At 34.9% G+C, this 27,896-nt stretch overlaps 1 protein-coding gene across 4 annotated transcripts; it reads right to left on the reverse strand.

Annotated features, from left to right (window-relative positions):
- Nucleotides 1-323: 323 nt before the first annotated feature.
- LOC124538710 (serine/threonine-protein kinase 3) lies at nt 324-27,809 on the reverse strand. 4 transcript variants are annotated; one of them, XM_047116066.1, is made up of 12 exons: nt 27,580-27,809; nt 11,833-11,935; nt 10,688-10,846; nt 9,852-10,079; nt 8,934-9,142; nt 7,881-7,990; nt 7,046-7,158; nt 6,172-6,313; nt 5,810-5,957; nt 4,821-4,927; nt 3,518-3,695; nt 324-3,448 (listed from the first exon to the last, which is right to left on the reverse strand). In XM_047116066.1, the coding sequence occupies exons 1-11, from the start codon at nt 27,600-27,602 to the stop codon at nt 3,523-3,525; spliced, it is 1,515 nt and encodes a 504-aa protein (XP_046972022.1). In that variant the 5' UTR covers nt 27,603-27,809; the 3' UTR covers nt 324-3,448; nt 3,518-3,522. The 4 variants fall into 4 exon arrangements, with proteins under 4 accessions (XP_046972022.1, XP_046971937.1, XP_046971859.1 ...); XM_047115981.1 differs by lacking the exon at nt 27,580-27,809 and adding an exon at nt 21,067-21,356 and having other exon boundaries at nt 4,864-4,927; XM_047115903.1 differs by lacking the exon at nt 27,580-27,809 and adding an exon at nt 21,067-21,356.
- Nucleotides 27,810-27,896: the final 87 nt, after the last annotated feature.

Here is a 27,896-nt window from a genome sequence, read left to right on the forward strand (position 1 = left end):
ACTCTTTGATAAGTTATAATAAATACCCAACTAATCGCTACTTCCAATCAATCATTTAGAAAATCCATCAATATATTTTTATGCCATTATTTGATTGAGATTATATAACTGTATATAAGTGATTTTTATGTCACGATTCGCAAATACGGACCAACGTCGACTGACGCAAGTGAAGTGGTAATTGGTAACAAAACAGTAAAAAACCTCCTAAACGATTTTATTATTAGACTTTTTATTTATATCATGATATTATATTTTGCATAACTGATACGACTAGTCGAGCAATGTTTTTTTTTTATATAAGACTTAAATTACACTAAAAATAAAGGTTAATAAAATAACTTGTTTATAATTTATCCTTTTTAATCTGTGAGTCATCCGTCCAAAAATATAATGCGTACAGCTATCAACACTTCAACAGGCTACTGAATTACAAAAGTGCACTTCTCGTCTACGACACATGATAAGCGGCGGGCGGTGCGGGCGACGTCACCCGTTCATCATTGAATTAAAGTATTATATTAAGCACTTTGATTTCGCACTCGGAAGACTAATCTTCTCAATAATGTCGAACAATCCTCGACAAATATCGTACGCGAAACCAGAGTAATTAATAATATTTTCACAACATCTTCACTTATTGCTATTCTGGGTAAACGTATTTAACTATATGTATTTATTTCGATACACGTATCATTAGTTCCACGAATTAGGCATCCTGTCGACAAAATCTTTCGTAACTATTAAAATTGATAAAAAAAATTTAATTAAAAGTTCGTAACATCTTTGAATACAAATGAACGCTGCAACGTCGCCACGCGCGGCCTGTACGGATTCTTGTATATTTACAAACTTACAAATAAACTTGATGAAATCAAAAGTCATTTAATTTTCTCTCTATTGGACGCTTTACTAAAATCCGTACAGCTCAATCCTTTACCGATAACCCTTATTATATATCTCGATAAGGTTCAAAATCTCGAACCTTTAAAATTATTTATTATCAAACCATGTTCCCATTCCATTGCCTTCAACAGCATTAGTTCGATCGCTTCAAGAGCAAATAAAAGCGAAATGCGCTTTTAGCAAAATTACACACGTATTACAATTGTTACCCTGTACAATTTTTAGAGAAAATGTTTATCTAATGTATGTGTAGGCCAATTTTAGACTCATGGTCAGCAAAATATGGCAAAAATTTCAAAGTATCCTTTTATAATGAAAAAAGCCATTAATGACAACAATAAAAATGCCTATATATTAAATGAAAATTTAATTTAACATATAAATATTTCAATTTCATGGCAACAACTCATTGAAGTTAACAGATACAAAATATAAATTAGAAAAAAAAATGTCGAATGTAGTAACAAAAATAGCACCACTTAAGAGATCGAATAAAAACCAAATACATTAATAAATTCATCGAATACACCCATATTCTGCTGACCAGTATCGCCTTTCACAATAAATATTTCGCCAAAAAATCAGGTCGAAACAATTTTCAAACTTACAATATACATAAGCGAAAAATTTCAAATGAAAATTTCAATCGCAAATGGCACGACGAACACATTAATCATCTTCCCATCGCTCCATAGATAAAAGACTCTAAATTTTAAATCTATTGCTCGAATGTACGAAAATACTATTATATTACACTTAATGGCACTTCTAAAAATTTGTAACTTCTCAATATTTAATCGAAGATCATTCATTTAGCAAAATACGATCTGTACAGGCGGGAGGAGGGGTTCGGGGTCGTAGAAGGGGTAAGAGCTTGATAAACATCAAATTTATCACAAAAGTGTAAACATTTCAAACAATCAACGTCCCTCTAACGGCGCGTTCCCGTTCCGCGGGGCGGTCACCCTATTCATCATTAAAACTTTCTCTACAAGAACATTTTTACAAATCTAATTATTAAAATATAGCATTTGTCAAACTGTTAAACTAACGCAAAGTTCGCAGTCGCCTTTGCATATAAATTTGGAAATATATCTGTCGAATCTCACAACCCACTACAATGTACAAGACAGTATATCTAAGATAGAATTACACGTATAATACAATTGAGATGACACGCCTGAGATCCAAACGAGGAACTAAATTAACTAAACGACAACGATACCGAATACAAAACAAAGACTCCGCCCTCGGACAATAACTGAATCCTCAAAAATATATATCTACATACATAATATTGTCATGAATTAATTACAATATACTATATCTATACAAAATTAGTATACGTATATTCTTATAAAGGGTTTTGTCACACAAAGAAAATACTCTAAGTGCCCGCTAGAGGGACTTTTCTAATATGTATATATATCAGGTATAATATTCACAGATAAACGCTTGTGTACATATAACGACTTTACTTTATCTATTATAAAAAATATGAAGTATTTGTGCTGTCTAATACGAAACGTTCAGTTTCGGACCGTTCGACGCCCTCTAGCGGGCGACGCAGGCGCGCACTACGCGGATATGTTTCGGCATACTTACGTACGAATTCAAAGTCTACTCTAAGCTAAGATAACAGCTTAATCTAACCTATATCTACAGGAGAACAGTTCCCCAACATTTGTAACGAGTTCGACGCGTCACGCACACAAATGCGTTAAGTCTAAAGAGAACATTGAAAATTTGGCCGAAATATTTCAATTAAATGCTTAAGCCGTGACACGAATGAGTGATGAATGAGATTAGGAACAAGTTTTAGCGGTTGCATGAGCGATTTGGCACCTCCACTCCCTCAAAGCACCGGGTTGCTATTATTTGACTAAATCTAAAAGTTCCAAATGAAATTTTATAAATCTTAGGCCAATCATTAAAGTCTTGTTTGAAACTTAACCGAAAACCGGCCATTTCTTCATGAAACTATTTTTCGATTAAATTAAGAAATAATTGTTATCGAAATGCATCATCGTACGTATCTACAGATCACAATAGCGTTAATGAGGTGTAAAGACGTTTTAAAAATCACAGTTTGCAGAAAATATATCGCCCAGCTCTTTAGTAAGCTACGTAAAGCTTGACGTAAAACTTAAGCTTAAAAAATGACGCACTCGAAACAAGCATACTTTGATTTTGTGTCGTTATGTAGTCCTCTGTATGAAACGAGAAACAATTTAATCTATATGAACAATTTTTTTTCTGATAACGTTCTACTAAATTATTATTTCTTCAAAAGAAAATACTCATTTGATGCGTTCCTATTCAAACCGGTTCAAATGGATCAAAATCTACAGGGCCCATCGTCACCGATACCGGTACAAACTAAAAACATATCTTTAAAATTTCAATAAATCACAATCACAGGCCGATCCGGGATTCATTACATTTGGTAGGTAGCGCTAATTTGTGAACTTTTTCAATCATGTTAAATAAGAAGATTCTCGAGAGTCGCCACTCGCGAGCAGGGCCGAAGTCGCCGGAAGCCCTAGAACCAAGAGAGCGAGTTTAGTAGAGGTCTGCGCCCCCGAGCGGGCTCACAGTGGGGCGGCCATACCTTCGTCACAGCGTGGCGGCTAGAAGTTCTGCTGTCGCTTGCGCTTGAGCGAGATGGCGTCGAGGATGGGGCGGCGCTTGCGCTCGTAGCGCTGGTGCAGGCGCTCGATCTCCGCCTCCATCTCGGCGTCCAGGCGCGCCATGCACGCCTCCAGCTCGCCCTCCGACAGGAACGACAGCTGCGCACACTCGCACTCAGTTTCAATATGCTCGATTATTTGAGGCTTGTTTATGACGACCTCCATGGTCGAGTGGTGTGTACACCGGTTTTCATGGGTACGCCACTCTGAGGTCCCGGGTCCGATTCCCGGCCGAGTCGATGTAGATTACCATTAGTTTTCTATGTTGTCTTGGGTCTGGGTGTTTGTGGTACCCGTCGTTACTTCTGATATCCATAACACAAGTGCTTCAGCTACTTACATTGGGATCAGAGTAATGTATGTGATGTTGTCTCATATTTATTATTATTATTTTTATCTTTACTGAGTCGAAATGGCCCAGTGGTTAGAAAGCGTACATCTTAACCGATGATTGCAGGTTCAAACCCAGGCAAGCACCGCTGATTCATGTGCTTAATTTGTCTTTAGAATTCATCTCGTGCTCGGCGGTGAAGAAAAACGTCGTGAGGAAACCTGCATATGACAAATTTCACAGAAATTCTGCCACATGTGTATTCCACCAATCCGCATTGGAACGGCGTGGTGGAATATGTTCCAAAACCTTCTCCTTAAAGGGAGAGGAGGCCTTTATAGCCCAGCATTTACAGGCTGTTGTTGTTGTTCTTATCTTTACTTCTTCTGAATACCACACCAATTAAGTTAGCGTAACCTTTTAATTTTCGATTTAATTTTTTTTTTGTAGCGCATTAAATGATGGATCGATTGATAACGAATCATGTGATCAGCAAGTTATATAGTGCCGGGTGCAACGGCAATCATAATCTATCTCCTAGACGGCGCCTAGTTGACCACTTAATTCTACCATGGAGCCCCGTAAGCAGCATTTAAATAATTTCGAGATTTATATAAAACAGATAAACACTAAAGAAAAAAGGAACTAAAAATAATTGAATACAAGTGTCGATGTTAGTGCGTATGGAGACATTTTAGTAGTATTAGTTATTAAAAAAAAACAAATATATAAAAGTGTGAAATAGTACGGTCAACATAAAAATATATGATTACAAAAAATATTAATTAATTAAAACGAAATTAATGTGAATGTGTAATCCATAGTGAATGATAAATATATGTGTGGGTGTGTGTGGGTGTGTGTGTGTGTGGGGGTGGGGGGGCGCGACTTACGGGGCCGCAGCGCGAGCAGAGTGACGACGTGCAGTTGACTTACGAATTCGAAGTTCCCGTCGTCCAGCAGCGCGCGCTGCAGCGGCGCGCCCTCCGCCGGCGCCGCCCTGCACACACGCCTAGCCTTAGCCAGCCTCGCCACAACCATTACCAACGTCTCCACATTCAGTCACCCACCCTAGCCTGACACTCCGGGTCGAGCCCGTTTCTTGACCGAGAAACCCAAAAACTAATTGGGTCTCTCGGTGTTTCTGAGATATCTTTCGTAACCCCAAAATTTCAAGCTTGGCAATTTATAGTCTCCCCTTCCTCGAATAGTCGATAACATTTTTGATCTCGTGCCAGACTAGACTCCGGTTGGAGCGGAGAGGATTAGTGCCCTGTCGACTTAATGGGACGTACGGAGTCGGAATTACCAGTTCTACATTGTCAAATAGGCTATTTGACAATGCGAAAAATAAATTGTGAATTATTGTAATCAGTGCATATTATGAGCTTAAAAATGGTTATTTACTAAAGAAAGTTGAAAATAATACTTAATTCATTCAAAAATCCATAAACAAAAGTGCATTTTTTCAAACGTTTGTCACGTGACACAAAACGCTCCTGATTGGCCGGGCTTATGATGAAGTCACTTTCTTGTAAACTTTGCTTTTCTACTATATGTACCACATACTAAAATACAGGATAGTGACGTCACCGACCCCATTGCAGCGCCATATTGTCCAAATAGCGTTTTTAAGCACTATTTAAATATGGAATTTTTAATACGATATTTTTCGGCAAATATGTACTAGAAATAAAAAATACAACTTTTACTGAATTCCTTAACTTCTACAAAATTATATAAAATGGATTTTAAAAATCAGTTAAATAGCCTATTCTAGCAGTGTCAAAAAATCGATCGGGGCATCGATTAATTATTAACTGTATCGAAATTATTAAAGTATTTTACCACATGTCTTTTACATTACTCGTGTGCGGCGTACCTCTCTTCGTCCGACAGCCTGAGAGGTCCGGTGAGGGTGCCGTTGGTGGCGGCCATGCCGAGGTGATTGACCTCCTTCTTTTCAAAATGCTCCAAGAACAGCGGTCTGTACTTCGGCCTGTTTGTATCCATGGGGTCTGTATCGTGGCCTGAAAATGAAAAAAAATAATTTGTATAATAACTCACCTAGTATTTGTATACGTAAAACATACAATACTATACTAATCTTTTTGTAATATTGTTTTGACTTTGACTGTAATATATATGTGGACTCTTTTTTAATTATGCAAATTAGAAAGAGAAAACCATACTTTCGTTTCTTTTAAATAATTTAGAGTTATTTATTTCTCTCCCCTCACTCACGTTTCATGGTTGCAAGGTCGTGGTCGTTGATGACCATAGTGCCCAGGTCAGCGGCCAGTTCCAGCGACGCGTCTCTGGGCACTAGGGTGGCTTCTCTGGACGAGCGAGCCTTCATCGTAGCCTCGCTGTAGTCGTCTCCACCCTGATAGAATAGTAGTAGTAATTATTATATTAACAGATCCTCAAACAGAGCACTAATATATTGGTATAATCTTATTCACTCACTAAGATGACTCAATAGATAATTTGTATTTAAAAAAAAAATGATATTTGTATTTTTTTGCTGTCTTTACTCTGAGTTGTCACACGTATACTATGTCATCTCGTATGTGTGCTTGTCGCTTATGCTAATGCAAGCCCGTAGTAACTTAAAGATAGGCGCACACCTAGGCGGGCCGCAACGCATAACAAAAATTCTCCTGAATCAGTTTCATGCATTTTGTATGGGCTATCGCACACCTCAGGCTGGCCGCGACTAGCCAGGCGTATTTTTGCGGCGATGTTATGCGTTGCAATGCGGCCCGACTCAGTGTGCGTTAGCAGACGCAACGAGTAGACGGCTGAATGAGTGTTCGTGAATTACCAAACGGAAACCGAATCATCAATAAGAACTATCCATCTTCTTAGATTGCCAAAACCTGACTGATTATAAGATATTGGGTTGCGGTGCGGTCCGACGCGTCTGCCATATGCTTTGGCGCAATTTTGCAATGCGATGCGTTGAGGCCCGCCGCGGCTATAGTTTGCGCGAGCCTTAACGGGGAGGTGCACGTATTCGTGACTGAATAGATCTGTAACGACTGTAACTCTTTAGGACTGAGTTACTAGTGCGCATTGGGTGGCGGGAGTAGTGTGGGGGGTGGGGGGTACGTACGGGCGCTGCGGGCTTGGCGGGCGCCTGCGTGGCGGCGCGGAAGGCCTGCGTCTCGCGGATCTCGCGCGCCTCCGCGATCATGCTGCTCAGGATGCTGGCCTGCTTCGCGTTGCCTGCGCACACACACACACACACACCTCAACTCACACACACACGCGCTGCCTGAGCGACGCTGTGGCAGCAATGTCGTGCTCTGTTTTTTTTTTTTATTATTGTATAGGTTGGCGGACGAGCATATGGGCCACCTGATGGTAAGTGGTCACCATCACCCATAGACAATGACGCTGTAAGAAATATTAACTATTCCTTACATCGTCAATGTGCCACCAACCTTGGGAACTAAGATGTTATGTCCCTTGTGCCTGTAGTTACACTGGCTCGCTCACCCTTCAGACCGGAACACAACAGTACTGAGTACTGTTATTTGGCGGTAGAATAACTGATGAATGGGTGGTACCTACCCAGACGGGCTTGCACAAAGCCCTACCACCAAGTAAACTTAAAGTAAACTTTTACTTATACTTTTTAGAATCTAGTCTTTCTGCACACTTCCACGGTGGATGCGGTTCTTTTGTACAACAACAATTTCTGACTACAAATTTGTAAATAAAAAAGATTTTAATGGCAATAAATAATACAACATCTAAAATGCTTTAACTACCAAAAAGTATAACATCGAGCTTTCTAATTATTGAGAAGTCAAAAGTATCTGTAGTGAATGTAGTTGTCAAAAAATATATATCATCATTTTATTGGGTGACTTTTTGCAGAATATGAGCATTTGGAAGCGAATATAATTTATTTATATTTATTATAAACAATAAAACGTGCGCACCTATAAACTCGTGTGCCAACAGAAACTCAGCCGTGGCTCGCTCCTCGGGATTCTTGATGAGGCACTGGCTGACGAAGTCGATGAACTCGGGCGACCACTGGTCCGGCTCCCTGAAACATCACGCGACCGTCACTACTACCGGCTAGTCGAGGAGTTGGCGCCCTCGATATAAATTAAGATGCCTAAGATTCTTATAGTTTACTTCTCAAACACCAGTTGAGATTTCCGTCTCCATTCTATTATTGGCCTTTCTATTATTGGCCTAATAAAGCAATCCAAATTATATACATGTGGGACTATTTTGTCCACATTCTTAGCGGCCCAAGAAGCAACGTCTTAAGCACCGCTCGCGAGCCGCACGCGCCGGTCGGACAATCCTTTGTTCTTGACCCGCTCGCGCTCGCTAATAACTTTGCTAAGCAACCTTAGACTTTATTCCTATACGCTTAAGACTGCTCTCATAATTTCATACTGATTTTCTTCTCATCTTTATAATTTCATCTGCTTTCCTATCTGTGCTTGTGTTCCTAATTCTTGTGCTTGCGTATTAATGTACTATAAAACTATGTGTGCCTTCTGACTTTTATGTGGACTTGTAATATAGACATTATACAAGTAAGTGACTTTCATTTTTAGTGTAGTGTACACTAACCACATACTTAAATTAAAGTCTTATGTTGTTATCAGCTTCTTCAATTGTTTAAACTAACTGTGGCCCACCAAAAATAAGGGGGCCATTTATAAAAATATTGAGTCTTACATATTATCTCTCTTAGTGAAAAATGACAATCTTAGTGTTATTAAAATACATGTAAAGTTTTTAAACTATTTATTTCACATTATATATGAACTGAGCGTCAACTCAGTACATAACAATCAAAGTTGGACTTTATTCGAGAAAAATTCCTACAAGCACTTAATTTTACACGGTAAATTTTATTTAAAGCTACCAATATATAAATTGGTAAGGAGCTATCTAGTTACAAAACTACTATAGAAAGATATCACTTGAGTCCAGTTATACTATAAATTCACCTTTGGATAAGAACTCACCTAAAGGACGGCGGAGGTTTAGTGGGGATCATAAATATCGCCCTCATCGGGTGTATGTCTCCGTAGGGCGGCTTGCCTTCCGCCATCTCCAGGGCCGTGATGCCGAGCGACCAGATGTCCGCGACGCAGTCGTAGCCGATCTCTTGGATCACTTCCGGCGCCATCCAGAATGGCGTGCCAATAACTGTATTCCGTTTTGCCATCGTGTCCTGAAAACGATAAGTAGAATATTATGTAGTGCTGGAATAATACGATGACCAGCAAATTGGCAAATTATACCATTAATCTGTAGTATATTTCATTTTTGCAAATTGTGAGTGTTCTTACACTTCCATATCTGGTCAGAACTCTTGTTTCTGCGCCTAAACTCTTTTTCAGTCAATTCCAGTAGCAGCTTTTTTTATGGTATAGGTTGTCGGACGAGCATATGGGCCACCTGATGGTAAGTGGTCACCATCACCCATAGAGAATGACGCTGTAAAAAATATTAACTATTCCTTTCATCGTCAATGTGCCACCAACCTTGGGAACTGAGTTTTTATGTCACTTGTGCCTGTAGTTACACTGGCTCACTCACCCTTCAAACCCGAACACAACAATACTGAGTACTGTTATTTGTTCCATCGACTGGTGAAAATCAAAGAATAGATAATGCTCTTGTATGGATTTACATATAAGAGCATTATCTAATATTTGCATTAACTCTGTTGCGTAATTTGAAAGATCTAAGCATACATAGGGACAGATAGCGGTAAGCGACTTTGTTTTATACTCTGTAATTATGTCTTGAAAAGTAAGCTGACCTCATATGAGAAAGGTCCACGATCGAAATCGATTAGGTCACCGACATATATTTAATTAGTTGTTGTGGTAGTCAATAAATACTACATACATGCTAGATATTGTCACGCAACTCACCGTCAACTGTCCAGCGACTCCGAAATCAGCCAATTTAGCGTGACCTTCGGTATTGAGCAATATGTTCCCCGCCTTGATGTCCCTGTGGATCTTCCGTCTCCGGTGCAAGTACTCCAGGCCCTTGAGCGTGTCGCACAGGATGGTCGCTATCTCGTCTTCGGAGAGCGTCTTCTTCCGCAGCCGCATTATGTCGGACACGGAACCCGCGCCGCAATATTCCATTACTATCTGCAAAAGAATAAAAGTCGACATTTTATGCTTGTGTTACAAAGTTATTGACACAGGAAATTTAACGCAAAACTTAGTTCTATAATACGAAAGATATTTTAAAGAAAAGGTTTGTAACAATAGCATTTTGAAGATGGAAAATTATAAGATTTGATGAATCTGGTGAATCCAAGATAATTTACGAAAATTTGGCAAAAATTAAGTGTCGTCAAATGTATCTGTATTATATTATTAAGTCGATCAATCATTTTCAATATATTCTGTCTTTTACCTCTGCAACCTTACCTATTGCTCTTTACTTTTACTAACTTAAAATAAGTGAACAGAAATTATATACAATTGTCGTAAAAAAAAATTGGTTGCCTGTAAAGTCGGTATAGGGGCGAAAGTTTTACGTGACAACGACTTTGAGTGGTAAAATATGTCTGTCTCTCTCGCTCTTAGGCGGGCTAACCATGCCCGAGTGGAAGGGACGCGTGCCTCTCACTCTCATTGTGAGCGCATAACGTGAGCGGAACGTAACGCAGTTTCTTGAAGTGTCACCCGGCAGACCAATTTATAAGACGTTGTCACGTCAAAAATACGAGCTTTATGTAGCTAATTCTCACCCACAAGTCCGTGTTCTTGAAGTAACTGCCATAGTATTTGACGACGTAGGGGCTGTCGCACTGCTGCATGATCGAGATCTCCTTGATGATCTCCTGCAGGTCCGTGTCGACGGGCACCTGCTTGATGGCCAGCACCTGCCCGCTCTCTTTGTGTAGCGCCTGAAAGGGGAGCATTATTATAACATTTTAATACCTTGAAATTTTACGTAACATTTCTTAACTTTTAAATAACTCATCATCGTTGATTTGAAATATATTGTACGTATTTACCATTCGTATTTACTTTACACACATTATTTGTTGCTATAGTATTTTTTTATCCAAATATACCATGAATAACACCTAGTACTCAAAAGTTGATTGGAAGGAATATTTTTTGGATTAAGTTCATGTTTGTTCACTAATAATATAAATTATGTTTGAGTATTATGATATGCCGATAAAATTAACGATCCCATCTATTAATCCTCTATAGATCCAAAGCCGGTCAAGCACCGCTGAGGTTTAATATGCCTAATTAGTGTGTATGATTCATCAAATGCTGTCGATCAGGAACCGCAATGGATCAGCGTCGCAAATAAGCCCATTCTCCTCAATGGAACAGGACATCATTGGAGCAGCAATGGAACGTATACATGCTGCTTTATATCATTTTATTTGAAATAAAATGTCGTACTTGTAAATTTCTTTTCATAAAATAATACAATGCCCGGGCCCCCATAATAAGTAAAGTGCACACACTTATAACGGTTCAACGATTTCTTCGAAAGTAAGTGGGGGTTAATAATATGCAAATCCAATGTTGCTTTATAAGGCAGTTAATTAAAACCGCGATGAATTGAATATTTAATGTATCTGACCTAATTGTGTAATTTACCCAGAGCTTGGAGCCGATGTTTATTAATATAATGTAGGCTTGTAATATCTATTATTAATAATAAATAAATCGAATATTTGACTTGCCGTTTTGAAAACATGATTAATAGTAAATAGGCTATTTGTTACAGATTTTCTCCTATTAAATTCCTAATCAGGAAAATCGACGTTAAGAACACCTTTAATTAATAATTATGTTAATCTATTAAATATGCGATTGCTTAGAGGATACATTTTACAGCTATCAAAAGCAAACCAAATAAGGGTACCTTATAAACGCTGCCATATGATCCTTCTCCAAGTTTGCAGATTATGTCAAAGACCTCTTCAGGCTGCCGCGTCAGACTCTCCTCTGATAGTTTCTTTAGCTCGCTGAAACAAAGGGAAGTTATACTTTAAAAAATGGGTTTTATATTCTAAATATCATTTTCTTTATAAAGACGATGATCGCGAACAAGGGGTTGCTTTTGACAGCTTTTTTTCCCTATTTAACAGTCAACTTTTATTTATGTAGGAGATATTTAACCGGTATTTCTATATATATAGACAAGGATGTTTTAAACTCGCATCATTGCTCTTTTCAAATACACCAGATTTCCAAACAGGTAGGTATTTGCAACTATTAATCATAATCAGTCCTGCGTTGGAATCTGAGCCTAAAACCAAGCACTTTAGTAATATCTAGTAATCAAAAATCAAAATTTAAATATACTTGATTCAAGTAGGCAATTACAAGCACTTTTGAATAGTAATTTAACAATCATATTAAGTGAAGCTACCACCAGTTCGAAAAGTAGATTCTACCGAAAAGAACTGGTAAGAAACTCAGTAGTTACTCTTTTTCAGCATTTAAAAATACAGTCATGTTAGTTATATATATATGTTTGTATATATTGAACAATTATATATGTATGTAATATAATCTGCCTGCAAGTCAACCAGTATTTTTTCCAAGCTTTTTTTATCGTCTGTATAATCTTGTATTGAATAATATGCCTTCTATACCAAAGTATTTCGTCAAAACGATTTGAATTTATAAAAAAAAAAAAAAGTTTGTTAAAAATGTCTGTGAAATATGCAACTCCTTGTATTTAATAAAGTTCTTATAAATGCATATGTATTTTTTTATCCCTGGAATAAAGGTTTCGCTTATAGCTGGCGCCTAAATTTTGGTTAAGGTTCGTTCAACAAACAAAGTAATGCATTGAAAGACATTATACAACTACAGCGCTTCGAATACAATGACACCGTAGTCTTGATTGGAAGACTTCACGCACAAAACGGCAGGCTGCCAAGTTCCACGAAATAATTTATGCCCGATGTCTATTTTTGTTTGAAACAGACATTTTCACTATCGAAGGTGAGAAACTGATATTTATTACTTGGAAACATTAAAAAAATGAAACTTTTAAGTAAAAATAGATATATATATAGTATTGTTGTTTTCTTACTACTTTAATAACTATTTTCTACTATATGTCCAAATCACACTAAACCACTCCTCGTATGAGCCAGTATGAAGGTAGATTTTTTATACGATATAGGTAGAAGGACGAAGAAAACGGCCGCTGCTAAGTCACCACCTATATTCCTTACATCGCCAACACGCAGACAACCTTGGAAGCTAACACGTTGATACACGAGATACATAATCTTTATTTCCAAACTTAGGGGCACATTGACGTCCACTGTATTCAGACGGTGGTGACCGTAAGATTTGATTTACTATTGAATGGGTAAGCTTTTTCTATATTTTAAAAACATTTTAGTCAAAGTTTTCTTTAAAGTGGAAAAGCGAGCGATCTAGTATGTGTTATACGATCATGAATCTAACGGAAATCAGCTCGACAACTCATTGTGCAAGCCGTGCATTTTCAGGATCAACAAGTCCATGTGTGACGTCAGAGAGTACGACATTTTATATACAGTTTTTTGCAAAGGGCATTTAAGAATAGGGTACTATCAACAAAACGAATTATTTACATTACTTGGCAGTTTAATAATGATATTGTTTGAAATAGTCTGAAGTGGATTTAGAAGATAATCTTGTCAACGCTCGCTTTCAAGATCTTGATGAATGCTGTCGCCCTTGACACAAGATATTCAGTTTTTTTGTCTGTAATTGCAGTGTTTTATAACCTTCACAGTGAGATAAAAATAGCTAACTACTAGACGATGGTAGTCTACGGCACAGTTAATCTCCAACAAATTTCTCGATTTCAATAAAATGTATTGGAAGTATAGTTGAACGAATCTCATAAATCGAAAGGTTCTCGTTAAGATATCCCGATATTGAGAGAATTTATGGGCTGTATAAATTTCACAGTCCAAATTTAAGAGCGAAAATACTGATAGTAGCGTACCCACAGCTCGTTACTTGGTAAGTTGGTAGTAAGGCTTTTCGGAAGTTCGTCAAAAAACCATGGTTTATTTTTACGGTGCCTATGTTTGGAAAATTATCACAACCAACCTATTTGCTTATCTATCTACATAAGCTGTAAGAAAATCCTAATTAACCGTAGATGTCACCGTGAGTCACGGCTAGTTTTTTTTTTATGGTATAAGTTGGCGGACGAGCATATGGGCCACCTGATGTTAAGTGGTCACCATCACCCATAGACAATGACGCTTTAAGAAATTTTAACTATTCCTTACATCGTTAATGTGCCACCAACCTTGGGAACTAAGATGTTATGTCCTTTGTGCCTGTAGTTACACTGGCTCACTCACCCTTCAAACCGGAACTCAACAATGCTGAGTACTGTTATTTGAAGGTAGTATAACTGATGTGTGGGTGGTACCTACCCAGACGGCCTACCACCAAGGATAGTTCAAAGCTTATAGGTATATTTAAATGAATCATATACATTTCTTATCAAACATAAAGACTATGCGCCTGTTAGTAGTTGGCTGTCTTTTAGGCTTTTCGTTATTAATATCATATCATGAATTCACGGTCAAATCACTTAACCATTGAATTTGATGAAATTCGGTACAAAACAAGCTTGAGATCCAAGAAATTACATTTTTATACCTATACCAAAACGCGAGCAGAGCCGCGTGCACCAACTTATATATTTAACGCCGCTGTTCAATTCCATTAAAATAAACATGCACAGCATTTAAGCATTATAAATAATTCGTTACTTTATTGTTTTATTTGTAATACGCAAGCATTGTTGATATTTTTATTATTTCATAATTATTACAAAAAAGGTAACAATACGAATTTTACAACTTAATTTCCTGAAAGTTCAATGACCTACTATATCACATACCGTATGTATGAATGTATAAACACGTAAACAAGGCGCCCTATAAAAGCATCGGTTACGAAATTCAGGGTCAATGAACGTTTATCATGCAAGTTAACCCCTGATTCCATGTTCACCCCATTGTCTATCATATTTGGTGGTACAGACAACTCAATCTATAGATGTTACGGACATAATAAATAGGAAATACATTATGTATATTTTACCCAAATAATACCAACTGAACATATATACATGCTTTATTCTATAATTCTAGTTTTAAATTCCGAATTATTACGACTACAAGGGCCTACAGTTTAAAGTATTGGTATTAAAAGTAAGTCTGAATTGGAATACAATTATAATATTCATGTTAAGTTAATTATTGTAGGTATAATACAATTGAAGGCAATAAAAGTGTTAAGTAATTCAATATAAAAGATAAGAAACAACATATTTGCGTATTTGTTTAATCTCTCTTTCATTAAATATAGCATCTCAAGTCCCGTTCCTCGCTGGAGCTTAAAGTGAATCTAATTATAGAATTTTAGTGAGCTAATTTCATATTAGCTCCAAAACGAGACTTTTTATGAGGTCATCGACAGTTACTTTACTTTGACTTCACCTGCGTGTACGCCGTTCATTTATTGGAATGTTTGGGAGTCCGATCATTTAAAAATATGTACGTCAATAATCAAATCCTCATCCGTAAGCATAATTAATACAGAATATCATTACACGCTACAAAAGCCAAACGTAATATGTGTAATTCTTAGACATAGATTTTTGTAGTTGCTAGCTGAACCTGCGGCTTTACCCGCGCCACATTTATAAAACACAAACTTTTTACCCCGTTAGTTTAGGGTGGTGGCGTTTCGTAAAATCATTTCCTAGTGCATATCTACACCTGCAAGAAACCTACCTGCTAAATATCAAGTTTGTGGGAGTAAAAGTTTCTAAGTTTTAAAACAACATTAAATGTGTATTTGGAAATACTACTTATTTTAAACTTTTTTCAGTCTAATTGTATTCGGATTCAGATCTATGCCACAATACATTTCGAATTTTACGATAAATACTAAATCACCATACCTCAATAATAAATACAGAAGAAATGAACAATGTTTGTGTACTTATATTTTTTAATATATGAAGGCAGACGGCCTTGTGAGTCACTTGATGGTAAATGGTCTCTACCGCCCGTAGAGATCAAGAGTATAAGAACTATTAATCATTCCATTCACGACCAATGCAATGCGAACTATGCTAACCAAGATGTTGCATCCCTTGTGCCTGTAATTACACTGGCTCACTCGCTATTTGTCGGTTGAATACTTGATGAGTAGGTTGTATTTACCCAGACGATGCACGAAACTCCACTAAGCAAAGACCAAGCTGAGATTTATAACGTAGCCTCCCAACTATTTATAACGTAAGGTTATAAAACGATACTAATTTTGAAGACATCGAGTGTTTAATACCAAGAATCGCCGTAAAGCACGAAACCAAGACAGTTCTAATTAAGTGCTTGAAATGTTGAAATATTCCAAATATTTCAAGAAATAAACGTCTCTGAATATCTATAAAAGACAAAGTATGAAACAAAAGGAGAATTATTCTGAGATTCTTAACGCCGAGGCAGACACGTCGACGATGACGAGAAACGAACTTTAAAATATTTTAAACTAATACTATGGGAAGAAAATATTGTCTGTTTGATATCCTCTGATATGATTCAAACGATTTTTATGAAACTATCAAATTATGGTGGTTTGAGGATACAGGAGAGACATGACTATAAGCTTTTTATTATTAATTATATGTGAATGTAGTTAATCCTCAATAAAAGATAAAATAAAGTACAAAAGAGATCCAATGATAGATACTTTAACACATTATCCTGATAAAAATGACATTACCTATCATGTCTGATCATTGTCATTGATTAATATTGATTTTATAGAAAAAAATGTAGTGTTAGTTACACTTCTTATAACTTAAGAATGGATGAACCGATTTGGCTGAAAATCGGTGGAGAGTTAGCTTACAACCGGAGACGGACATAGTTTCCGTGATGTCAGTATAAAAGGTGGTATAACAAAAACGCATCTGACATGGAATAACAAAACGCAAATTACACTTTATAGTATATTTTGTATTAGCATTGCACCCGTGCCAAACCGGGAGGGTCTCTAGTTTTTTATATTTTTTTATATTTCTGTTCTTTTAAAACTTTAAGTCAACCGACCGAAGTCGGATCGGGCCGTTAGTGTAGAATGAAATGGTTGAAAATTCCGAAAGCGCTGTGGGAGCTTCTCATTAGTCGTTAAAAAATAACTAGTAGTGATGTCGCGGCAACACGTGTTGGCTGCTCGGACATCTGGGCCCGGGAAAGGAATGCGATTTGTTGTAGTTTTATTATAATATAAATAAACAGACTAACGATAAACACAAAGCATAAAAAACATTTTACAACTTCAATGACAATTGTGGAATCTATGTTAAGCCTCTGAAACTGTAACTACCCCTCTCGATTAATAGTCAAAACTAGGTACAAACTGCAGTACGAATTATGTATGTCCTTTGGTATTAACCGAGTAAGTATTCTTGTGTTTTGAAGGTAGTATCAACGTTGAGTGTGCCAGTTAAACTTAGTTAAACATAGTTTTTCAGCTAGTTAATAACATTATGGGTTATTAGTTCCCATGGCTGATAACGCATTGAATTTCTAAGGAAAGGTTCAATTTTCTTTCGGCATCTCCTATATTATGATAACCATTTACAAACAGGACAATTCTATTGACCGTCCACTAAACTAAGTTATTAAAAAACCACCGCAAGATCATCAAATAAAGATTATAATTTTAACTTTTGACCTTAAAAGCATAATCACGATGCGTACATAACTATTATTCTTTCAGACCACATTTTTAATTCAATTTTTGAGCGATCAGTCATAAATCAACAATATTATTATCTATAAAAGAATGTCTGTAGATTACGTAAATACAAACACAATATGAGTAAGCACAATATCTATTAAATCAAATAAAATGCAATCTACTGACGTAATACGTTGATGTGGAGTTCAAACTGACGGTCAATAAAAAAGCGTTTAGATATTTATCGTGCTATGAATAATATAATTTACCTAATTGAGTAACTAATTAATATATTTTTACCTAATTAAGTTATAAATTTGTATACAATCTATACTAACATTATACGAAACTATCTCTGGTCTGAAAATGCTGCTATTTCACGGCCAAATTAAAAGCGGAATTTATCAAATTTTGTATGAAGCAACCTCGAACGAAAGAAAGGACTTTTGTAACAAATGCCCGATGACCAATCTGTTAAACGAACAAGGCCGCAAGCGACATCCAAGTCCTGGACTATAATCTGATAAATACACATTACAGACCAGGACTAGATATCGATCCATAGTACATATTTGCTCTTGATTACCATCAAGCAAATTTTTCGTAAACAGCTTCATTATGTTCATCATAATGAATCCCAACAATTTCCTGTACGAAAACTCTCGATTGAGATAGCTAACAGAGGCAGCATGGATTTGTTATTGCTTCTTTTCGTTTAATTCAAAATAATTATCTAAATTATTTGAAAAATTATTTGTCCTACAGAATGTGTGGTTTTATCTAATAGTCCCTTCATCCAATATGCGTCGGTAACGAATCATCAAAAACGATTACTAACTAGCTGATTTTATTATTTTCACTTACTTAATATCTGTTTAATTTAAAAGTCACTTTCGCCTTCGCCTGCTTCGAATTCGACTTGTAACAAAAATATTTCAAGAATTTTTTTACACCCTCGACATTACCACCTCAAAGGGTCAAAAACCCTATATCCATCCAGCTAGCGTAGTACCAAAATTCATCAAAACCGATTCAGTAACTTAGTTATGAAATCTTAACAGACAGACATACAGAAACAGCATCACTATCGCAGTTATAATATTAATATAGATTAGTCGTGTTAACATATATGTTTACATATATGTATTCGATATATGCCATACAAGTAATCTTGTACTATCCTGTACATATACTTATTCATAGAAAATTTTACAAACTATAACTAATTACCAACCTTATAAGCATTCGAATACAAATAAGTTTGAGATAATGTATTATTAAGTCATCAATTAAAAGCAAGCGACGAGTCACAGCTGTTTAAATATTACGATTGGAATACGACACCATGTGATAAACTAATCAGCATTGGATACTGCTGTACGATTCCATTAGAATCCACTTCGTATCTCACTCGTGTAATATTCAGATCCGACTACACGCCATTTTGATACGTGTATCCTATCAATTTTATAATTATTATATTAAATCTTGCATATCACATTTTGACATTTCACGCTTATATTCATAATGTCATCGTACTTAACATTTTGTTCAAATATAGGAGCATTAATTATGTATCCAAACAAATTATTCAGTACGTGCCATCTTGTTACACTTTGTACAATTATTTCAAGATCTATCTGCCAAAATGGTACCTTAATTCATCAACGAAATAATTCGATTAAAATCTCTGTCACGATATATTTTTCATTTTGAACTATAATAGGCAAATGGTGACCATTCGTAACGGGTCATAGACAACGACGGAAACATTACAGAGCTCGAGTGTATGCGCAAACACAGATGCACCCTATTCCCTACTCTCATAATTAGATTGGTCGGCACACAAGCGTGATCGGACACGAGTTCAAGCTCAGACCAAAAGTTTTACGCGTTAACTAGCCATAAACAATGACACTAAGAGGTGTAAATGACTTCTGGTCGTCAACGTGCTGCCAATCAAAAGGATATAATAGATATACAGAGCTAGCCGAATTTCGCCTGTATTGTAAAGTACTTAGATTCGATTTCTTTATAAAAACGAGAATGAGAAAAACTGAGCAACAGTTTGTAACATTACATCAGTAGAAGAAAAAAGAAACGAAAAGAAAAAGTAACTGTTTCCACTGCAGACGCTAGTAACATTCGAACCAAGCAATAAAAATTATAAATTTCCAATTACCAATAGTAACAACTTAATAATCATAAATTCGCCTCGATCAGATTTAAAAACAACCCGTAGAATATGAAACAACTCATTCAATTTCGTACATCTTAATGCATGAATATATTTATGTATGTTTCTCAAACGTGGTTTATCTCGTCATTCAATATTATAACGAGACAATAATATAATAGCAATTCTTTTGTTCCATTGTACTTCTGTATCTTGATACGATATTGAATTTACTGATCTCGATCGGGTGTCAACTTTCAAACTAACTACTTATTCTTTCACTAGCTGTATCCTGTGACTCGATCGAAAATTTAAAAGTTGCACAATAGAAAACTTTGAATTATTTTGGATTTATACCAACACATTTTAAAAAACTAAACGTGTTTTGATTTTGTTTGACTTATAACAAGAGATGTGATAATAATTATATTCGAACAAATAAATATATGTAAAGGTCAACATAATATAATCGAGCGAGGACTAATTTATATTTTAGTAATATGTATATTACACTTCTAATAGGGCTATACACATTTTCGATTCTATCTGTGATATAACATGATGTAAAAATCAATTTATTAATACACAAACAAATTGTTGATTCATTGAAATACATACATGAGTAAAAACACATACGCTAACTCTTCCAAATAAAAGTTATCACATATACACGAACATAATATTAAAACAAATTGTATACCAATACAAGTACTAGACGAACCAAAACCAGAGTAAATAAGTCCGAAAACTTTATTCGAAACTAGCTGTGCCCGCAAAATTGTACACGTTTGAATTTAACAAAAAAAATATTGTTAGTAAGTTACTCCTTATTATATCAGTTATGTGGCAGTGAAAGTCCTTTCAAAATCGGTCCAGCCATTCCAGAGATTAGCCGGAACAAACGGTCAGACAGACAGAGCGACAGACAAAAATTGTAAAAAAAATTATTTTGGTATATGTACTGTGTATACATAAATATGCATTGAATAAAAAAGGGCTATTTCAATATTACAAACAGACACTCCAATTTTATTACATGTATAGATAATATTTATAGAAAACAAAACACGAATAATACAAGTCTTACAGCGACTTGTCACAAAGTCTAGATCGCATATCCCTCAAAGTAAATTCTATCATTTAATTCGCGCTTCATTTAGTTTAGAGGAAAACGATAATTGCGATGCTTACCCCTGAGGGCGTTCGTTGGCGTCCATTCTTTCAGAGCGTCTCTTCTTACAGGTATTACAACTGAGGGTCGGGGCACCCCCTTCCCACATGCCACCCTTCCAAAACACGAGCCTACCCTCCTCGTCCATGAGGCATCGGCATCTTCACGACTAATGCATCTTTTCACTCCTCAATCACTCATATTTGTAGACAACATTTCTTCATCAAAACAGTTATATAGAAAACTATTAAAACACAATCGTCACAGGCACAAAATCACGTGAAATTATTTCGCAAAAAAAGTAATAAACATTATTCTATGAAGCATGATAGTCTAATCAGAGCACTCTAAACACATACAAATACAGCTCCGAACCCGTTTACTAAGTAAACACTTCATGACTTCATTCTGCACGAAGTTAATACTGTTCGTTCGATAAAGTCGATGTCCGACCACAATCTAAAATCAAAGGCCAATATTCTAAAACTCTCGACGGCGAATATGACGCGCAATTTTTACGAAGAATAGTTTAAACGTAAGTATATTTACGTAATGGCACGTCCGCTGCAAACATTTAAAAGCGATTAACAAAAGTTAAATCCCAAAATAAACTCTGGTATCCTTTCCAAGTCATAATAACCGGTTGAAGCGTGCGCGACTAAGCGAACGTCCCTTGCGCCGGCTCACACTACACTGCACTTTGTTTCCATGATTCCATCCCGTTCAATGTTGACAGATTTGGAAATATGCAAAAGAATTCTTAATGTGATTAATGCTTTGAGTATTTCCTCAACTCGATGGAGTCAAAATACGTTAGAACTAGACCTGGCTAAGGAGGGAACGACGATCAGACATATCGATTGGAATTGATTTTAAAAAACTTTACTCAAAAGTAACATTCAAGTGTAGTAACATCTAACGAAGTTTATGTCGTTTTTATTTCTCTAGTGCTTCGAACTTATGTTATATTTATAATCATCCTGTCCTATTGATATTGTTAGGTATATACATAGTAAGGAAAACTTTACATAATTTATAGTCTAGAGGATAAACATTAAGAATATGTTTCATATTTAAATGTATTTAATAGTTGTAGACTAAAATTTTGATTGAATTTGATATTTAATATAACATTAAGTAGTCAAATATAATCACGCACACCTTTTGAGGTTGCCACTTTTCCAAAAAATGTCAAAACGGTTACATAAATCAAAATGTGCCCGTTGTTTATACCGCCGCCTGTGTCACGCGAGCGTGCCGGGAGACGGGTGGGCGGCTCCAGATAAATAAAACGGCGTGTTGGTCCATCTATAAATACGACTGATCCTATGCGATACATCGACACGATGACCTTTTTATTGGCACGCTTGTACTCCGTTGTATTGACACTAGGTTGACCTAGTCTACAATACGAGGAATTATTAGATGAGCATGAATACGAGTGAATAAACACGCGGCGCAACTTATGTTGGTTTCCCAAAGCAAATATTTAAACGAGACTTTATATTATAGCTTTTGTAAAAATACCAGATTTTCCGAAATAAAAAAATTACGAGCTACAAATTCCTCTTGTACACTGAAAATGTTAAAACATATTTAACAACTATTTATTACGCGGAACCAACGATATTCAATTTACATTTTCTATTGATGGTCAAGAAAAAAATGGGGATGTATGGAAAAAATCCGTAATTCTAGCTCGTATAACCTACCTCTAAATACAACCAACATTGATACAAGTCGAATACAATGCTACAAATATGTGAACTTCTCATGACATCAATATTACCTGAACCACGAGAAAGCACGTACTTAGTTACCCACCCATACATATGTTTCATATTAACTCATTTATTAACTACAAGCGTTTTCATAACATTTATGAAATATTAAAATTGAAATCAATAACAATGTAAGATAAAATGAAACATCGTGCTAGTAACATCCTGCATTGAAGATAAATAATTAGGTCGTGAGAAAGGACCGCAGGGGAACGTAATATATCTTTACACTTGTCAAGAAAAGCCGATGAAATGTTGACGCATCTGTTTCCGCTAGTGATATTTTTGCGAGCAATCTACAGAGCGTTGAACCTAAAACTCTTAAAGCTATACCTGTTGGTGTGTTCAGTTTGTAACGATTCCTAATCCAACATATTTAAACAAAAGAGGTCAGAGCAATATTGACTGTGCCACTTTCTCATCAAAACGTGATGCTATATTTATTGAAGAAACGTTAATCCACTTTTCAGCAGAAGTCCATAGAAAGTTAACAAACGTAACAAACGTACCCTCGAAAATATATTGCAAGACTTTAAGATCAGATTTATTCTCATTTTGAGGAGATTGTTTCAAATTTATTGAGGCTTAAGTTTAGTAACATAAAAGATCGCAATATGTTTTAAATGGCGACCATAACAAAAATTAGACAAATATGTGTTTTTTTACATACATTTATCATTAATCAATTATATTACAGCTCTGATGACCCACAAGCCTTGTTAATATTTAATATACAAGATCACCACTGGGTAAATATAAGTGACAAATACATGTTTTAATCAAGCGAAGTTTTTCAAAAATCTTCAAAGTTTGCTCATGTCCTATAAACAATGAAACAAGAGCAAAAAGAAATTCAAAGACGATAAATTTTATCAACAGCTAATTGTTTCTATAGACGGAAAGAGAGCAGTACTCCGACACGGGACGGGTCAGCCCAGATCGACGACCCAGAATCTGGGAACAGCGCACGATCTAGCTCGAGATGCAGAGCCCACGCGTTTTGCAACGAATCGCACGGCCAACTTTGTCAATGGCGAATACGAATACTGTATGTATTGAATATATTAACTGGTTTTTGTTTTAAATAAAGATTTAAGTAACTTATTGACAAATCTATAAATGAAAAACAACAACGTAAAATACTATTTGCAATCACAGATTAAACACAGGTTAAAGGTGTCTGAATTCGTTCGTAATATCGAATATAATATCGTAGCTGGAAGAAAAACGTACATTGGAAATTATTTTTTGTTTTCTCCTAAATAAAACACTTAGAGCTTGCTATAACCTTAAAAGATAAATGTATTTAAATATTTGTATATTTAGAGTATCCACGTCATAGCCTTCTCCATATTTTCTACATTTTCAAAAAAGCCAGAGGATAAGTGGCCCAAAAAATGGAATGTGTGGATATTAAACGATGAGACTAAAAATCATATTTCCATATTCTTGCCGCATGTATCCATCAACCTCCAGTTAAACGACGTGGTGGAATAAGCTCCAAATATCTACGAGACACTTGTGCAAATGATACGACAGGTTGATATTTTCGATCTTTCGATTTTGAACAGCATATAAATAATAAGAATTAAAATGCATCGAAATAGATATGTAATCGGAATAGTATCGAATAGATAATCGGAACTATCAATGTCATTTGTGTAATAAATTTAATATAATAATTCATTGAAATTAACAATATTCATAATCAAATAGTGTTTCACGGTCAATCAATCAGTATCAAATCAAACGTAGATGTTATACCACTGGAACAATGGCCGCAAGTGGGTTACGGCTCCTAATAGTCCGGCATCCGCATTGACTCACTGCATTCAATGCCTTCTACATGTTAACAATCAATAGGCACACCAAAAAGGCTCCGCATTTCCAACGTAATCGATAAGAAGCTTCCTTGTTACGTTTTCATTAAAAATTTGGAACTCAAGCTAGTTCCTAAATACAAAAACAACCTATAATCTCTAATTCAAAACTAAGCGATTATTATGTGTAATTTATTTTGTTAAAAACCATCATACACCGAAAAATAAATATCTGGTAGGTATTAAAATCAGTATCCTGCAAATATCACGTATATATCTCAGTCAACTTTTCCAATTAACTAATTAAACGAGCAGCAAATGAAAAGATGTACGGAGCTCTTGATATAAAAGAGTTTTTATTAATATTTATATTTTTTTTTTATTTAAAAATAAAAACATGGTTGTTTTTTTTTTAGATGAAATAGTGTTTGTACATTCATAACTTGGTATCGCGATGTATTCCACAAAAGCTTTGAGTTTAGTCATCTTGATCAAGATGCGTTCGAAAAAATCAAAACAATGGCCGACACGCTTGGTTCCCGCGCGCGGGAATTTTGCGGTCACATTCCATAAATAAAACGCTATGTATTTTTTATTGTACCCATTGCCCTGTAATAAGTATACATCGTACTGCATTAATTATAAAGCAAAAATTCGCAGGCTCCAGTTGACTGACCGCAAACCGAATGGAATCGAAACGAAACCTTTCGTTTCATTCATTCAATAAAGGGAATTTCGAACCTAACTATAAACTGTATACTTTTATAGTAGGAACTGGTTTCTGTTGAAGCAGAGAAAGTATCACATAAGTGGGTCAGTTTATATTAAAGGTATATCCTTTTTTGCAAGTTTTTTTAAACTTTACCATATAACATTTTTGCTGTAATATAATGGACTTTCTGAATGCAAAAGGTCATATCCTAAATTGAAAAGGTTATTGACTATCGATGTTAACATCGGAATCAAGAATTCTACTTTTATAACCAATTATTGGTTTAATCCATTCCTAGAATAGCTCATATCACAGCAAAATATGGTCTGCAGACTTGTTTATTTATGAAGGCTTATAAGTCAATGTGGGTGGCATAGACAATTTACTATCCTAATTAACTTTATAAGGTCATCAATGAATAATAAATTATAGAACAATCATAGATACTATTCTATTGCAATATAAGACAAGATTATTTCATGTCAATGTTTTATAAGAAGAAAAGACTCATAAGCAACTTTTCCTCTACTGTGAAATATGGAAAAGTATTAAACTCATATTTAAAAAAAAGTAATTAAGCTGTGTCTCTAAAAATAATATAAATAGACAGATATCCCTTTAAGCAAAATATATCAATTTTCTAAAAATATCTGAATTAACAATCATTTCTATTGAAACATGAAAACTCAAACTATTACCACATTCATAATATTAAAGTATCAATTACTAATAGAAGTAAAAGCATTTATAAAAAAATTAATTCCTTATCAAATGCTGTCCATTGTGCGGATGTAACTATCATTAAAAGATAAATAACTCTTGTTTGTTCTCACACCCACACACAATATTATATCTAATACAAATTTATTTTTTTCTAATTTCATTTGAAACAATTATTTTGTCATTGTTAACATGTATTTACTAAACAGAAAGTTTTTGTAAGACCAATTCGAGAATTCATTAAAAAACATTCTAATATGTGGCAAGTGATAATTAAAAAGTGATTGAAAACATTATAGATATCCTTTACATAGAATAGTAGTATTTTTCAGATATAAATTCAACATTTAAACTATAAAAAAATTATAGTCAATTATTTCAATACAAATTTCTTCATACTCTAAATGTATTAATAAATTTTCCATATTCAAAAAGACTTTAATAATAAAATAGTAATACTGTTTGCTTGACTCAAAATTTTATATAATACTGTGAAACAAAACAACAAAACAAACTCAATCATGAAAAGTAAAAACAAAAGATAATAACAGGAAATTAAACACAAATAAAAAGACAACTGCATTTTAAGAAATAAATAGACACATTAGTCATTTTAAGTTTTTTATTATTTCCTGAGCTTACGACAAATTTCAATGATCTAATTTATGTTTGATCAATTTTAAATGACATTAATGTTATGAATGTCAAATAAGCTGGTTTTATGTATGCAAATAATATATTGATTTTATTATATTAAAACAAGCTATAAATATTGCTAATACAATTGTTTTATTTTAAATATTCAGGCATATCCTTTTACACAATGATTCACACAGAATTTGAATTCAACATGTTACACATGCTCAGGAATCTTTTAATGTTGTATTTATTTAATATTAACAACATGGCCTTTGAATCTAAAATTAATTAACTTCTGACATCATTATAAATTTAAAAAAAAAAGTAATTAGTGTTCAGTAACAGTTAAATATAATTTTGTTTAATCGATGCCTTCAGTATATTAAAAATAAAAAAATAGTGTCATGTAAACACACAATGACCTTATATATTTTTATCTATTTACATAGTTCTTTTTTTTTAAATAGACACTAAAGAGAATTACTACTAAATTTCAAAGTACAGAATAAATTCAGAGCTTGTCATTTCAAAAAAAATATGTAATATTATAGTCTATTTTTGTTATTCATTTCTTTTCTCTATGCATTTATTTTAAATCAACAATTGACATTTCTTACATTTCCAATTATTATAGATTTATTTTATTTGATATCATTTTTGACATGTTACTAAATATATAATTGAAAAATAATAAAAAATATTTAGACGAATTTAACAACCATCATACAACATACATAAATAGAAACAACGAACCCGTTCAAGCATTTGTAGCTTACTACTTCTAGCGGTCAGGTAAATTTAAATATACTTTTAGGGAAGTAAAATTTATTCTATTCAAAAGTATTATATATAACTACTTACTTTTTCGAAGAATTTTCCGTCATATTCGGTGATTCACTAATACTTTAAGTAAATACATAAACAAACTTTCATTATCCTAAAATGTAACTAAAGGTATGACTTATTTCTCCATTATGATTTATAGTTGACAAAATCAAGTAACAAATTTATAATTTTATGATGCATGCGATACAATGCATCGCATGATTCGCGTGTAGTGTACTTATCTGTCAAAATTCACAGACAAGAGACAACGTTCACTTCAATCAATCGCTGTCACGAAAGCGCATTACGTTCCATTATATCCGGCTTACATTGATTGTCTTTAAAACCCATTT

Source organism: Vanessa cardui, chromosome 1 (genome assembly GCF_905220365.1).
Source record: "Vanessa cardui chromosome 1, ilVanCard2.1, whole genome shotgun sequence".
Lineage (NCBI taxonomy): Eukaryota > Metazoa > Arthropoda > Insecta > Lepidoptera > Nymphalidae > Vanessa > Vanessa cardui.